The sequence below is a fragment of the Vollenhovia emeryi genome, unplaced genomic scaffold, assembly GCF_000949405.1.
Source record: "Vollenhovia emeryi isolate VEMERY1.0 unplaced genomic scaffold, V.emery_V1.0 DF939150.1, whole genome shotgun sequence".
NCBI lineage: Eukaryota > Metazoa > Arthropoda > Insecta > Hymenoptera > Formicidae > Vollenhovia > Vollenhovia emeryi.
The window spans coordinates 393,258-407,904 of NW_011967216.1; the positions used below are offsets into that span (position 1 = coordinate 393,258).

The 14,647-nt window shown below is 46.5% G+C and overlaps 1 protein-coding gene across 1 annotated transcript in view; it reads right to left on the reverse strand.

The window, feature by feature from the left end:
- Positions 1-14,647, reverse strand: part of LOC105565620 — a 73,964-nt gene that overhangs the window by 36,799 nt on the left and 22,518 nt on the right. The window contains exon 4 of the mRNA XM_012018955.1: positions 1,275-1,489. Within this exon, the coding sequence (XP_011874345.1) occupies positions 1,275-1,489 (215 nt within the window). The remainder of the gene's footprint in view (positions 1-1,274; positions 1,490-14,647) is intronic.

A 14,647-nucleotide genomic window follows, 5' to 3' on the forward strand; every position in this document is an offset into this window, starting at 1 on the left:
TAACGAACGTCACGACTCTATTGCTCATTTTTATATTTAAACATATTTTAACGTGAGAAACGATTGGACTTCTAACAGACGGATTATAACGTTAATCATTAAAGGAAAGTCCCCTATTATGAGATAGGATCCTAATATGAGATAACGGAGTTTTTGCTAAACTAATAGGCATCGTCTGTTGGTTCCACCACGAATTTATTGCCCTTGGAGCAAAATCTGTTTAGTGGAAAATTAATTCTTAGACCGTTGCGAAAAAGGATTCGCGATTGAATTTGAACGTTGAAAACTTACTATCTCATAATAGAGGACTTGCCTCCATATTCTAATTTTTCCTTCGCCGAAGGATTAGGAATTACGAAATTTCATCGCGCGCAAAAATAGCGCGTGAAATTCTCTTAACCTTAACACTTGTTGCTCGTGCAATTTCTATTTACTTTCACGGTGTACGTGACAAATACGATTTTAGTCCCGACCCGAAATATCGTGACGGACGCGACAAGTCCAGTTTCGAGTCAGGTGTGTCAGAATAGGGGGAACGAATAAGGCTTGCGTCACAAGTCGAAGATTACGGACATCGCCTCAACTTCTAATCGTGCCTTTCGGATAATTTCGATCCGCGTCTGTCATAAAGCAGGAATCGTAGGGTAATTACTGCTACCGACGGATACCGGGAAATTGCCGCGAGGCACTTAAACGGGTGGAGAGGCGATAAACCGAATTAAAACGATCGGTCGAAGGTGCAGACGGGTGATGCAACGATATAATGACTCTCCTCCCATCTCCTCCTCTCGCGCGATAATTCCCTGGCGCTTGTTAAGATAATGGGCAATAATCTAATTGGCTTGCACACGATCATTTACGCCGCTGTCGATCGGTCCGTAAACACGAAGAGGGAAAGCAATTGAATTAGCAATTAGAAAAGTTGAAGAATTAACTTTAGGAGTAACTCCCCAGCCTACCACTTCCTCGCGGGGAAACAATTTCCTGCCGAGCGGAGGCTGTCAGCTCTAGCGTCTACTGTGCCCTCGAGTGTACCAATAGCAATCGAAAGCAATTGAAATTACATCCAATATCAGATTCGCGTCAAATGCCCAACAGCAGCAACAGCTCTGCAGAAACTACTGCGAAACCTGAGTCAATATTGCCTTTGCTTCTTACATTTATCGTCTCTCCACTCAATGGTTTAGGCAAGATACACTCTGCGCCTCGCGTTTGGACGTCTGGCGCGAGGCACTGCCGCGTCTCTTGATTCGTAGGGGCTAAAAAAAACTCACCAGTTCAGTGGGCATGGTGTTGCAGGACCTGAGCGGCAGATTGTAGGTGATCGGCACGGGCTGACTTCTGTACTCCTGCAGACAGGAACTGTTTTTCGACAAGCCGCGCGGATAGACCAGACCGTGGAAGTCCGTGTTGCCCTCCGTCGAGATGTGAACGATTATCGATTCGCTCGCGCACTCGATCTGCACGGTGCTCGCTATCGCCGCGGTCGCTGAAAAATTACAAATCGACAAATATATAATGCATATTGTATACACACACACACATGTTAGATGTGCACATTACACTAGCCAATTACAAAATATACAAATCTGACGAATTAAATTAATAAATCTAAATTACGAGTCCGAGGTTGAGAAATGGATTTCATCGTAGTATTCAATAAAATCGAATTTAGATTGCAAATGTTAGATTAGCGGCGCGTCTTCGAACATCGTGCCGATTTCTCAAGCGTCAATAGCGTAACGGCGATTACGTCGCGCGATTAATTAATTCGATATCCGCGCGCGGTATTCGTACGCGCCAGGTATACTTGAATGAGCAACGAGGCACGGCGATACGAATCGGATACACCCATCGAGAACGATCCCCCATGTATCCGTATCGCCCGGGCATTGTACTCGCCGTACGGCAATTTATCGTTATTAACGCCCGACACGTCGGACGAATCTCCGTTAATAGCTCGAGGTTTAATAACCCCGGCTCACCTGTTACGGATCGCTCTCGATTTCGAGATAACTCGCGAATCGAACAACGCCAGACGCTCCGCGGCGCGAAGCGGCTCCAATTACGCGGAGTCCCGACGAGCTTCTTTACGATTTTTACGGAAATTTCCGCCGCGGCGAAATTGCTTCCCGGTCTAGCGGCGCGAACACAGGCCCGCCGTCGCGAGCGTACGGTTCGCAAAGTGAAGCGAAATCGTAGGATGAGAAGATTCTCCGGTCGGTGCGGCGGGCAACGATTATATTCGAGACGAAAGCGAGCGCGCCGCGCAATTTCGCACTTTGCGGGAATCGTAAAACGCGAAAATGAGCAAAACTTGTGCCGATCGCGCGATCGTTACAGACGGTCGGACGGGGTCTGTGCGAGAGCTATCGCTTTCCGTTTAATCGCTCTCGCGGGGAACAAGCCGGATCTCGTCGACCTTTCGCGAACTGTCGACTATCTTCGCGGATCTCTTCCCCTCGATATCGCGAATCATCGACATCGATTACAACTGCGGGGACCACGAGGCCTGCATAGGAGACCGAACTGGGCTTGATTACGTCACCGATTAATAATTAAGCAATAAAAGTGCGACTCACGCACCGAAACGCGCAAGCATTGCATCTGTAGCGTGAAATCATGCGGCGGCCGCGCTTGGAGTTGCAATTCCGAATTCATCAACTTCGCGCGATCGCATTACGATCAGCGACGAGAACGTCAATTAAATGTATTACGCGGCCGCGGCGGTGCGATGCAGAAGCGAAATTGCAGAGTCAGATCGCGTATTTCTCTTTTTTTTACGAGCGATGGAAATTAAACGTACGTAGCGAAATGAATGGATTATCATTAACAACAACGACGGCTCGTGCATCGTTACCGCCCCGGTGATCGCGGCGTAACGAAACGCATGTCTGATTTATTTCGCATATTACATTTTATTTGCGCGCGGAAAAATCGTCTCGTTAGTGCCACGGGGCAGGGGGAGGGGAACATAATCGACCAAATCTGCCATTACCGGCGGGCGATTAAAACGGCGCTCGTGCACATTCATCGCGTCTAATGAGGCCGCGGATTATCGCTCCAGAAAATTCATTAGAATCACCTCGGGGCGACGAGCGAGGGGCAGCGCGGCGGGCCCGCGCGAGTAAATTGGGAGACTCGCATGCCTCCTCCCGTGCGCGCGGGTCGTAATGACAATAATCATCGGGGCATTATCATTATCAGCCCGCGCGGGAGACAATGATGAGAGAGTTGTGAACTTGACTCGCTTGACTTTATAGGCAGTCACGAGTCGAGTGTACTCGGCGCTCTCTTCCTGCTCTCGTCGCGAAATATCTTATCCAGCCATTATCCGCGATGGAAGCGTCGCGACCAAGTGTCAATGATTGCTTCCGCGAAAGAAGATACTTTCCGCTAGAATAATCCGAAATACCCGTTCGTCATCTGCACCGTGCGGCTCGTTAGATTTCAACCTCTATTCCGTAAGTTATATTCTACTTTTTTCTTCCGCGAGACGCTACTAATTTCGGAGGAAATTTTTTTTCAACAATTACGAAGGAGCACGATAAGAGATGTCTAAATATAAATATCAAACGCAACGATATGAAGGCGATCGGTTGTATTGAGAAAGTATGCTATTTGAGTTCACTTTTTACTTTCTCTTATCTCTCTATCTCTCTCTCTCGCGTCCATATCTTGAGCAAGGTGGATAATTACGGAAGTCCCAATTCTCAAAAGTCACGTTTGACGAGCGTTTCCTTGGCGCTATTGAGATGTCCTCCCTCGTCACTGAATTGAGGAACGACGCCCGATCGCGGTGGGAAGCAATTAACGGCACGCGAAAAGCTAAATGGCACCGCTCCTCGCAAACCTTTGGGTCTCGACCGCCATCGGAAATATCGAGGTAGGACCCCGAGAGAATATCGGAATCCGCGAGGGGTCGACGACCGGCCACGTTCATGCTTCCACGCGATTTATTTCGGCTTTTCGACGTATAACGGATTCGACGAAGTAAAAGGCACGACAGAAAAGACGAAAGACGCCCGAACTCCTTCACTTTTCACCTGCGCAGTTGGAGAATTCGCAAATTTTGGGAATAAAACTCATTCGCGACGCAAATGAGATTAAACGATATTGAACTGAGAAACATATCTAATTAAGTACAATCCAATTACATAGTAACAAACGGATATATCCGATTCAATTGTATATCCCACGATGAATATGATCGACTTTTCGATCAAATTTTATCGGTAACTGCATTTCGGATATTCTTTCGGACATAAATTTCATACACTGAGAAAAATGTCCGATTAAATATGATCGGACAATCCAGTTACATAATAACAAACGGATATATCCAATTAAATTGTATATCCGATGACAAATATGATCGGCTTAACGATCAAATTTCATCGGATGTATCCATAATTTAATCGGAAAACGTAATCGGAAAAAGTAACCATCGAAAACACTGTTTAACCGGTTTATCCGATGAAATTTTTTCTCAGTTTTGTTAAATGTTCTAGTTGAGTAATTTGATTTTCCTCCAACACGTGCATTAATACATATTCTTGTCGGATGTTATAAACGCGACATATCCTCGCGCGAGAAGACCGCCGCCAGCTCTAAGGTAAGGATAATCGCGCACGGCCGCGAGGATGTCTCTTGCAAATTCTATCATTATGTCATTAAGACCGCGATTATCCGGTATCATCATCTGGAATCAATTTCACAATAGATACCCGAGAATACCAAGTAATGACGCGGTTCCGTCACGACATCTCGCGCGCCTGCCATTACTCTCGAGCGGAATGAAGCGTTAGCGCGCGGCCCAAGCCGGGGCCGGAAGTGGAAGGTACTTGACCTTTTAGGCGTCTCCTCTCGCGTCCTACCTGGTCGCGATTCGCTCGGACACGCGCCGAATCTCCCGGCGTGTCGACGCGCGAGACACGTAAAAATGTACAACGAGTCCTTCCCCGCTCGTGTCGCTTTTATCCGGTTTTCCTTTCTCCTCGCGACGGCGCGCGCTTTCCTCCCCGCCGCGCCGCGCGCAACAGCACGTGTGTACACGTCACTCGGGCTTTCACACACAGGCGCGGGTATTCTCTTCTTTTTCCGCCTCTGACTCACAATCGGTCGGGTTCCCGAAGGGCGTAACAAAGGCGCGCCGAAGAAGACGTTCCCCCGAGCGAGTGCAATTTGCAAACGACACGCGAGGCCTCGCTCGCTACGCGACTTCCGCCGCGTGGAACCCGGGCGTTGGAGCGCGCCTTCGCGTTCCTCCCTTTTTTCCATCCTGTTTTCGTCGAACATCATCTTCCGAGCGAGAATCGCTGCCGCGAGAACCCCCCCCCCGATTGCCGAGAGAGCGGCGGTGTCAGTTCCAGCGACGAGAACTATATTAACGTGCTACGTGTATTAACTGTATCGAGTCGAGGATAACTGCACGCGCAGCGTGTTCTCGTTGCGAAACGACCGCCGCGTGACGTTTGCACGTTCCCTCGTACATTTCGTCCGTGTACACACGGAGTAAATAGCTCTCCAAGTTAATAGCCCTAACAAAGCGACGACGATGCAAATTGAAAGTCGCCTCAATTACCCGCGGCACGTCTGGCTGCGACTCTTCCTTCGAGCGGCCCAGTGCGCGAGTGAACTCGCATAACTGCAAGCGTATATTGTAGATTCGCGGCGCTGAGGCTGCAGCCTTGTTAATTTTTCCATATGGACGAATTAACGGACGGAGCGTCTGCGTTTCGTAATGACATTCGCGCGGAACGAGTCGTAATATCCTAACTGGATCTTGCCTAGATCCGTCGAGATAAGGAACGAAGACAAAGCGCGCCGTTGTACATACGTATGGAGTTACGCAACAACGTACCGCCTCTTGTACAGGCACATTGTGTGTCACGGATTCGCGTATAATCCGCTGACCGTGCGCCATTGGCAGAGCGATACTTTTCTAAATTCTTTCAGCGGTTCAGCGACCCCCGCGGTTACGGTATAATTAATCCGAACCGCTGCGAACACGCCACGTAACTCAGGATGCTAAATGTACAAGGGGAAATTAACAGCAATCTTCCGTAAACGCCGTTGCGAGTTACATTGTATTCCACCGCGACTGCAATCTACACCATTAAATCTCTTCAGGCGGTTCGAAAAAGAAAAAATTAATTAATTACGTATAACAATTAGTAGTGTAAATATACAGCGACGCGTAATGGAAGTATCGTTAATAAGACATTAGTCCCAGTCTACAATAGATGATTTAAGCCCTAAGCTTTAAGAAATTGGCCAATCACGGTCAAGTATGAGTAGAATGCGCGACTGTGATTAGTCAATTTCTTAAGACTTAGGGCTTAAATCTCTATTGTAGACTGGGACTTACGCACAATACGTGGAAAATTCAACGCGGGCGAGCTTAACGGAGCCGTGAGTTACGGAGCTTGTTCACGCAGTGAGGAAAGGGTAATAAACGCGCGCTGATATCGAGGAATTGGCGAAACCGATCGTAAGAAACGGTGAAACGCCGCGAGGGAACCAACGGCGAGAGCCGGCGTACGGACACGCACAAGTTATGCAAGAACCCGGTGCCTTTCGTGCGTGAGATTTCAATGCGCCGTGATGGACACGAGCGGCATAAGATATCGGGAACACGACCGAGCGCGCGGCGGCGGAGCGACGTCGCGCCGCTTCCTGTCGTCGAGCTCGCTTCGCACCGGCGACGCGGGGCGAATCGCGCACGCGATTCTCCGGAAAACGCGCGAGAAAATTACGCGAGTAATAGACCGTTCGTATTCTATTGCAGCGCGCATAAACACGCGCGTGGATTATAGAATTCGCCGCTTCCTCGAGAAACGCCGTGACTGCGAGAATTATCCTTTCGTCGAAATCGCAATTGCCGCGTCGTAATAGTGCGCTGAGAAAATTTTCCATCGGATAAACCAGTTGAACAGTGTTTCCGATGGTTAATTTTTCCGATTACGTTTCCCGATTACGTTTTCCGAAGAATACCGTCGGCGCTATCGTCGCTTATGATCAGTAAAAAAATGTATCACCTGGACAATAAATATTAGAAATACTACGTAGTGTTTCTTTCTCGCCAGTAGTTTTCCAACTGTACATTTGAGTAGCTCTATTCCGGAAACAATGGAGAATGGGACATATATTCATACGAACATTTGTGCTTAAAATGACCGATACTATCCCCTCCCAGAATATTGACCTTTCCTCCTGGGACACCCTGTATCCTCAAATGAACGCGTTCATTGTTTTGTATATACGCGACAATCTAATATAATCTAAGGAGCATTTAACAATCTTATAGCGAATTCGATTGCTCGCACTTGGATGAAGGGTGAAGTGTACAGAAAAAAAGTGAATACACGAGACATTCAAGTAGCTCTATCTCGGAAACGGTGGGGAATGGGACATATATTCATGTGGACATTTTTGCTTAAATTGACCGATACTACCACCACCCAGAATATTGACCCTTCCTCCTAGGACGCGCTGTATATCAAATGCAAATCCAATCCCGAGGATAGATTTCGCGACGCAAAGTTTCGGACGATTAGCGACGCGATTGCGACAGCTCGCTCCTGCGGAACGAGGCTAACGATCCAAAATTTACCGGCGATTAATTTGCATAATCGCCGAGTCATCTCGCTCGCGAGAAAACCTCTCGTGGCGAAATCGGAAGGTTTCGGCCGGCGGCGCGGAGAGAATCCGGAGAGGAAATACCCCGGTGAGCGAGCATGCGCGGAAGACACCTAGGCTGTAACGCTCGTTAAGATTTCGGTGGAGATCGCCGGATGTATCTTTACGAAATTTCGCTGAAATCCCCCGGCTCGCGTCCAGATCGCGAAGATATTAGCATTAGCGTCAAGTTTCATAACGTATTCATCCGATCATCAGTCCGACTTTCTAATCCGCCGCTGCGCTACGAGAATCGCACCTCTTGTCCGACTGTCAAACGCGCGAAAAGGACCTCGTCGTCTCTGCAGCTTCGAATGCAACTTAATTATCGCTGCCGCGTATTTTCCTTTTTAATCGACTCGGGCCCGGTTGCACCACATTGGATTATCCGATGATATTTAATCGGACATTTTTCTCAGTGTAGCCATATGCTTTAACCATTAGTTGGTTTGCCAAGCAAGAGATTGGAAAAATTGACCCTTAATCGGAAAACGTAATCGGAAAAATTAACCAACGCGAACACTATTTAACTGGTTTATCCGATGGAAATTTTTCTCAGTGCAGTCCAACTCTCTCTTCATCTCTTTCTAAGTATAAAAGGAAGCGGAAAGAGACGAAGAATGAATGAAGCTAAACTTAAAGTTATAGAATTGTCTCGTTCGCTAATATCACGAGGCAGCGACCGCGCACCTGAAAATCGTGAATAGCGGTGGTTTCCGATGGCGGCCGGGAATTAAACCGGGGAGTAAGAGGGGGGGGGGGGGAGGAGGAGAGGACGAATTATGCAAGTGCGCTCTAACGATCGGTCAGCGAATTCCGTTAGAAGACGCGAGACGCGTCTCCATCTTGTAACTGTCATATCGCACGCGTCTCGCGTCCGCATCGTCCGCATCGCGGTCCCGCTAGCAACCGGAAATGACACCGGCGCTCCTGCGGAGCGGACGCCCCTACGCGGAACGGCGTTATACAACGCGTTTATTATATCATCGTTTAACGCCGTAACAGCGAGACAGTCCTTTCGGGAAAACGCGAGCGCCCTTAATACGCACCGTTTGCATCGCGTGCGTATTACGGGGTGCACGCGTGCTCGAGCCGCGCCCGTGCTTCCGTTGATAATCTCTTCCGAGTAACGTTCGACGCAGAGACGCGCGCGCGACGCGCACATTAGCATACGCGTAAGTATAGTTTCCACGAAGGCTGGTGCACGCGGGGCGAACCGAGCGTAACACGTGTATGTACGTAAATGCACCCTTCCGGTGCACCGAGGACCGTCGCTTTCCGTTAAGCCGGACCCAGCGAGAGATGACTCGTCGATCGATGCACCGAGAAAAATGCTCGATTAAATATAATCTGATAATCCAATTACATAATAACAAACGGATATATCCGATAAAAAAATAATGCGATCGGTTTTTCAATCAAATTTCATCGGATATATCCATAATTTCGTCGGAAAAACTATTTAATTGGTTTAGCCGATGAAAAATTTTCTCAGTGTGTAAAAACGATGTCGAATCGACGTCAAATTGACGTCAATTTGACGTCGATTCGACATCGTTTCTCGCTGGGGAGGTTGTGGGCGCGACGCGTTTGGCCTTTCCCTCGGCGGGATAATCGCGGCCAATTATTCGTCGCACCGTCGCATAATATAATTCAGGATAATGGGCGCGCAATCGCGACGCAATCGCCAGGTGTAATTAGAAAGAGTTTAATAAACTCGACCGTTACCTTCCACGCGCAGTTAATCATTTAACGTCGCGACTCGTAATCAATCATAAGGTGTTGCGTAACGGGCTTTAATTCCAGCGTAGGGTTAAATGCGCCATATTTGTACTCTATCCGTTATCTAAATATAAGTAAAACGACAACGGGTTCGAAGATGGGAAGAGAAACGTGTCGGAGAGCAGGGCACAAGTTCGGCAACTAACTTGAGGATTATGCGCAAACTGTACTATGCATAGAGCTTCTCGAGACCCAGCCAATATTTTTATAAATACACATTTTTCGGTTTTCTTCCAAAGGAATTAAATGAGTTTAACTGGATATTTTATAATATACTGCTTGCCTCTAACTGCTTGGACCTAAGGAAATTTTTAATGCACGGAAAGAATTTTGTTTTAAAATTTACCCTGAAAATCATATAATCATGAGACAATGTTATTTTGAAGGATTTTACGCCAGTTTCTTGAAATTTTACCAGTAAAATATGTAATTACTACACTGAGAAAAATTTTCATCGGATAAACCTATTAAATAGTATTTTCAATGGTTAATTTTTCCGATTACGTTTTCCGATTAAGTTATGGATAATACATCCGATAAAATGCAGTTACCAATAAAATTTGATTGAAAAATCGATCATATTTTTTATCGGATATACAATTTAATCGGATATATCAGTTTGTTATTATATTATGTAATTGGATTATCCGATTATATTTAATCGGAAATTTTTCTCAGTGTATAAATGCTAAAGAAACCTGAAATTTTCATTGAAATTATTTTTATTGGCTCTCATAAATTCACGTGTGCAGGCCTATAATTATACCCGTGTTAATTTCGATATCATATTCTTATTGTAGTAAGGATGTGTCGAGAATACGATTCATATCACGCGAAATCAGAAATTCAAATGACACAGAGTATACAGTTACGCGACTGTGCGAATCCGGCGTTGCTAATGTAAGTGTCTGAACTGTGATCGAGATTACAGTCCTAGATGCATAAACGGGACGTGTCTGGCGTACCGAGGAGGAGGTCCCGTCCTTAACGCGAGATCCAGGACGCTTCACAGACGCCGGGATGATCGCAGAAGTTCAAGTTCTGAGAAGCACGGCCGCGTCTTCTCGCGTGATTGCCAGAGATTTCGCCAGCGATTTTAAAAGACAAAATAATGGGACAACCGCGAGGAAGAGTCGCGAGTAAAACGGCAGGCGATTCGCGCGACGACGTGCGTTACGCAAGGAAGTTACGTATATGCTACGTGAAGATGCGCAAGGTTACATCTGACGAGACCGTAACCGGTATACATCGCGTAATTTGCATGACCCACAATCCGTTATGCGGACGGCACCTCCGAATGTCTCGTCGAAGTTCGCGCGTGGCCGACGAAGGACTCTCCTCGCTGTCGCGCTCGCTGTATCCACCGTACGCACTTGTGCAAGATTGAAAGACCGACTGTGGCAAATCGATGCCGAAAGCGTGAACTCACGAAGAGCGATATTGCGGGTTGTGTGAAGTTGCCCCCTCCCCCGCCCTACTGAAAATGCACTAACAACCATTATCATTCGTTTGGTGGTGTTTGGTAGCCCATTCCCGACGATTGGTAATCAATACCGTGATTAAAAATGACAAGAAATGACTATTGACTACCAATCGTCGGGAATGGGCTAGCCATAGACATAGTGAATATAGACTGAGCGTCCCATTGAATAAGCTGAAGCTTGTGAAGAGAGAGACGGAGAAGATTTAAGAAGAGACTATCTTTCTATGGCCGGTATTCATAGTCGATTCTTATTTCAAAATCATCTTAAGTATTGTCTTAAGAGGCTAATACGGCTCTGTGATTGGTTAAAAACACATTAAGAGTATACTTAAGACGATCTTAAATATAAGAACAGACTATGAATACCGGCCTATGTCTCACCATCGTGACAAGGGAGAATCACGCCTGTGTAGTACACTGCGCAGGCACGATTCTTTTCTTTTACGATGGTGAGAGAAAGAAAGTCTTCTTAAATCTTCTCCCTCTCCCTTCACAAGCCTCTCCCTTCAGCTCATTCAATGGGACGCTCAGTCTATATTTACTATGTCTACGGGGCTGGCAAGCACCACCAAACGGCCACCAAACGAATGATAATGGTTATTATTATATTTTCAATAGTGGGGGGCCAACTCCACACAGTCGATATTGCGCGGGAATCGGCAGATTTCGCGGAAACGTTGGAGGATTCCGACGAAATTGGATTAGGAAACGTAATCGCCGGCAGTCTCTCACACGCGAGCCTCTGAAAGGTATCACGAAAGGGCAATCACGATCTCCACGATCTCTACCCCCGTTGGGAATACGAGGAACGGTGTAAGAGCAATCCGGCAGACGAGCAGCGCTCTGTGAGGAAACTGTTCGTACCCGAGTAATTGCCGCGACCTTGAAAAGACGAGCGAATTGTGTGAGAGCCGACGTTGCCCAAAGTGCTCGATCAGTATTGTTCGCGGGGGGATAGTTATCCCCGGAAGATACCTATCGGGACTCGAGGATACCACGCGAGACTTTTTACGGGTGAATAATATCGCGAACGGGATCGGCATTGAATAGAAGAAGATTGCTCGGTGATCCTGGCAAAAAACCCAACTTCAAATCTGATCCCGTAAAACGTGATTGCTGCGGTTGATGGATTTCAATTCTGCCTCGCTCGGCAAACGTTCCCTCCAGCCGTTCTGATTCGAGAAACGGTATACGAAACTCGGATAACGTAACGCGATTCGGTTTACAGAGAAACGGTACTGCCGCACAGTCGCGCCTTTATCGCGCGTTCACACGGCAAGTTCTGTTATATCGTTCGGTCGAAATCCGGTGTGCTGAACAGTTAAACGAATGGCCGAGGGCGAACCGGCGCGACGGCCGGAAGGAAGTGGCAATCCAGTAATCCGGACTACGAAATTGGGCGGCCGAAAGTGAAGATCCAAGCCACTCTCGTGCTGTCGAGACAACGCCGGTCTATCTTTCCCCGCCGGGGCTGTCCCACCCGACGCGAACAAAGGCACCGATTGCCCGGCTCGGTTCTCGCGATGCTTATCCGCGAATCAACGCGTCGCATCGCACCGCGCAGCGGCCCTGGCCGGCTCTCTCGTTATCTCTTCACGATTTCCTCGCTACTCGGCCTCCCATCGGCGGCCCCATCCGCCGTTTAACTCTTCGAGGCGCGGATATTGCGTTCGTAAACGAATTAGTAGTCAACGTTACACAGAGAGGCTCTCATGAATGAAAAAACAAAATCTTTGTCCGTATTTGTTTCGCGACAATAAATATGCTATCGTGCATTTGTAAAAAAGAAACGCGCATCGATAGTGAAATATTCGAGCAACCAATTTCATAATTCATTGTCAGCCACTAAAATAATGCAAAAATAGGAAAAACACGTCATATCAGATCGGAGCTTGTAGGATGAATAGCCCTGAAGTAAAATAAACTAGATTCTTGTTGTACCCTTTGTGTCGTAATTAATCTTCCATATAAATATCACTTTGAAATATCTCGTGTCTTTCGAATGAGTAAACAAGTCGGCAGTAGAAAATAGACAAAATTCTCTTCTCGATCATCATAAACATGAATGAAACCGTTGAAGAAAATATATGTTTGTATTTAATTAAAACCAAAATTCTCTCCTCTTCTTTAGCCTCCAACTCATTGCCCGGGCAGAGTCAGTTGAGGACTTGAGCAATACCGACGTACTTAAACAGAAATCAATTTGCATCCACTAAATTCGTTCATAATCAATTTCGGCGCGGTAGCCGCGTATGACCGCACACTTCATGTAGCATCGCAAAGGAATTGAAAAACGAAGGCTCCGTCTTTTCTCCAACTCGAACGATTCCCGCAGCCTTGGCGCGATCGACTCGCTTCGGTGCATCTCCGTACTCGTCGCGGACTCCGAAGGCGCCTTTATATCCGCCTTCAACGACGGTTCCACAGTCGCTGCACGCCCTATCATTCGTTACGCTGCCAGCCACGTCGGGTCGCTTATTTTGAATAATAGTAAATCGACGCCGGACGCCCCGCCGGACGTTTCCGTCTCTCCGCGAAGGTTCTTCGACGGTTGCGGTCTGACAACCTTGACGCCCGGGCGTCATCTTTACACGGGGGAGGAGATTCCCTGCTCTGGTTGTCGTTCACAATGGCGTGCGGAAGGCGATCGTTGGAGTAAAGCGATAGATCGGTAATCGTTTTCCGGATGCTTAACCCTTTCACTGTCCCATGTACGCACTCGAGCACCTAACGTCAAATGTTCATACACGACGCATTTTTTATCTTTCGAACATTCACGCGTTAGGATCGCTCGCAGGATCCTTACATTTCATGTATCTCTTTTGGAATTGACAGCAGTTAGGTTTCTCGAAGCTTTTTCAAGAAATAATTCTCCACTGACATTAAAAAATTAATACCTCAGTGTAAACTTTACTTTTCGAACACAGAAAAAAAATTAATAAACTTTCGCTTAAAGTTACACATTACAACAAAGAAAAGTGACTTCCTCTCTCTCTCTAGGTAATGAAATTTTGTATTCGTTAGTACGATAAATATCTTCATCGTCATCAGAAATCTTCTTCGTCACTATTCTCACAATAATTTAGAGTTCGGATAAGTTTCTCACTAGTGTGTTTTCTTCTAGTCACTGTAATGACTCTCCTTTGTTATTAAAGGGTAATTTGCAATTTTTTAATTATAATCTCAGAACAGGAAATTAATCCCGTAATAAGTATGATCTAACGTATCGATTACTGCGAAAACGAAATCTTTGCTAAGAACTTTTTAACTTTGGCTAAAAGTGTTAGGGCTTAACTTATTAAAAAAAAAAACCGGCTGGACAGTGACAAAGGTCCTCAATTATTCTCGCACACGAGAAAACACGACGATCGGTTTTGTACAACTGCCAGTTATTGCCTATATCCCGCCCGTCCTATTTTTCGCGATGCATCGGTAACGGCCTTCGTAACGACGAACACCACCCATTGTTCGAATTACGTCGCTTTTATTTTCAGAAGGCCGTCTCTCTCGAACGAATCTGGGATATATGAATGTGTTTTAACGCGTGACACTCAAAATGCGCTTAAAGGACTTTTTGTCGCATTCCTTTTCACTTATACATCATGTTTCATAAATTGATCTTGTTCCTATTTATTATATATAAATATAATAAATATACATATACGCGTATACAAATAAATATTCAAAACAGCAATAAAACAA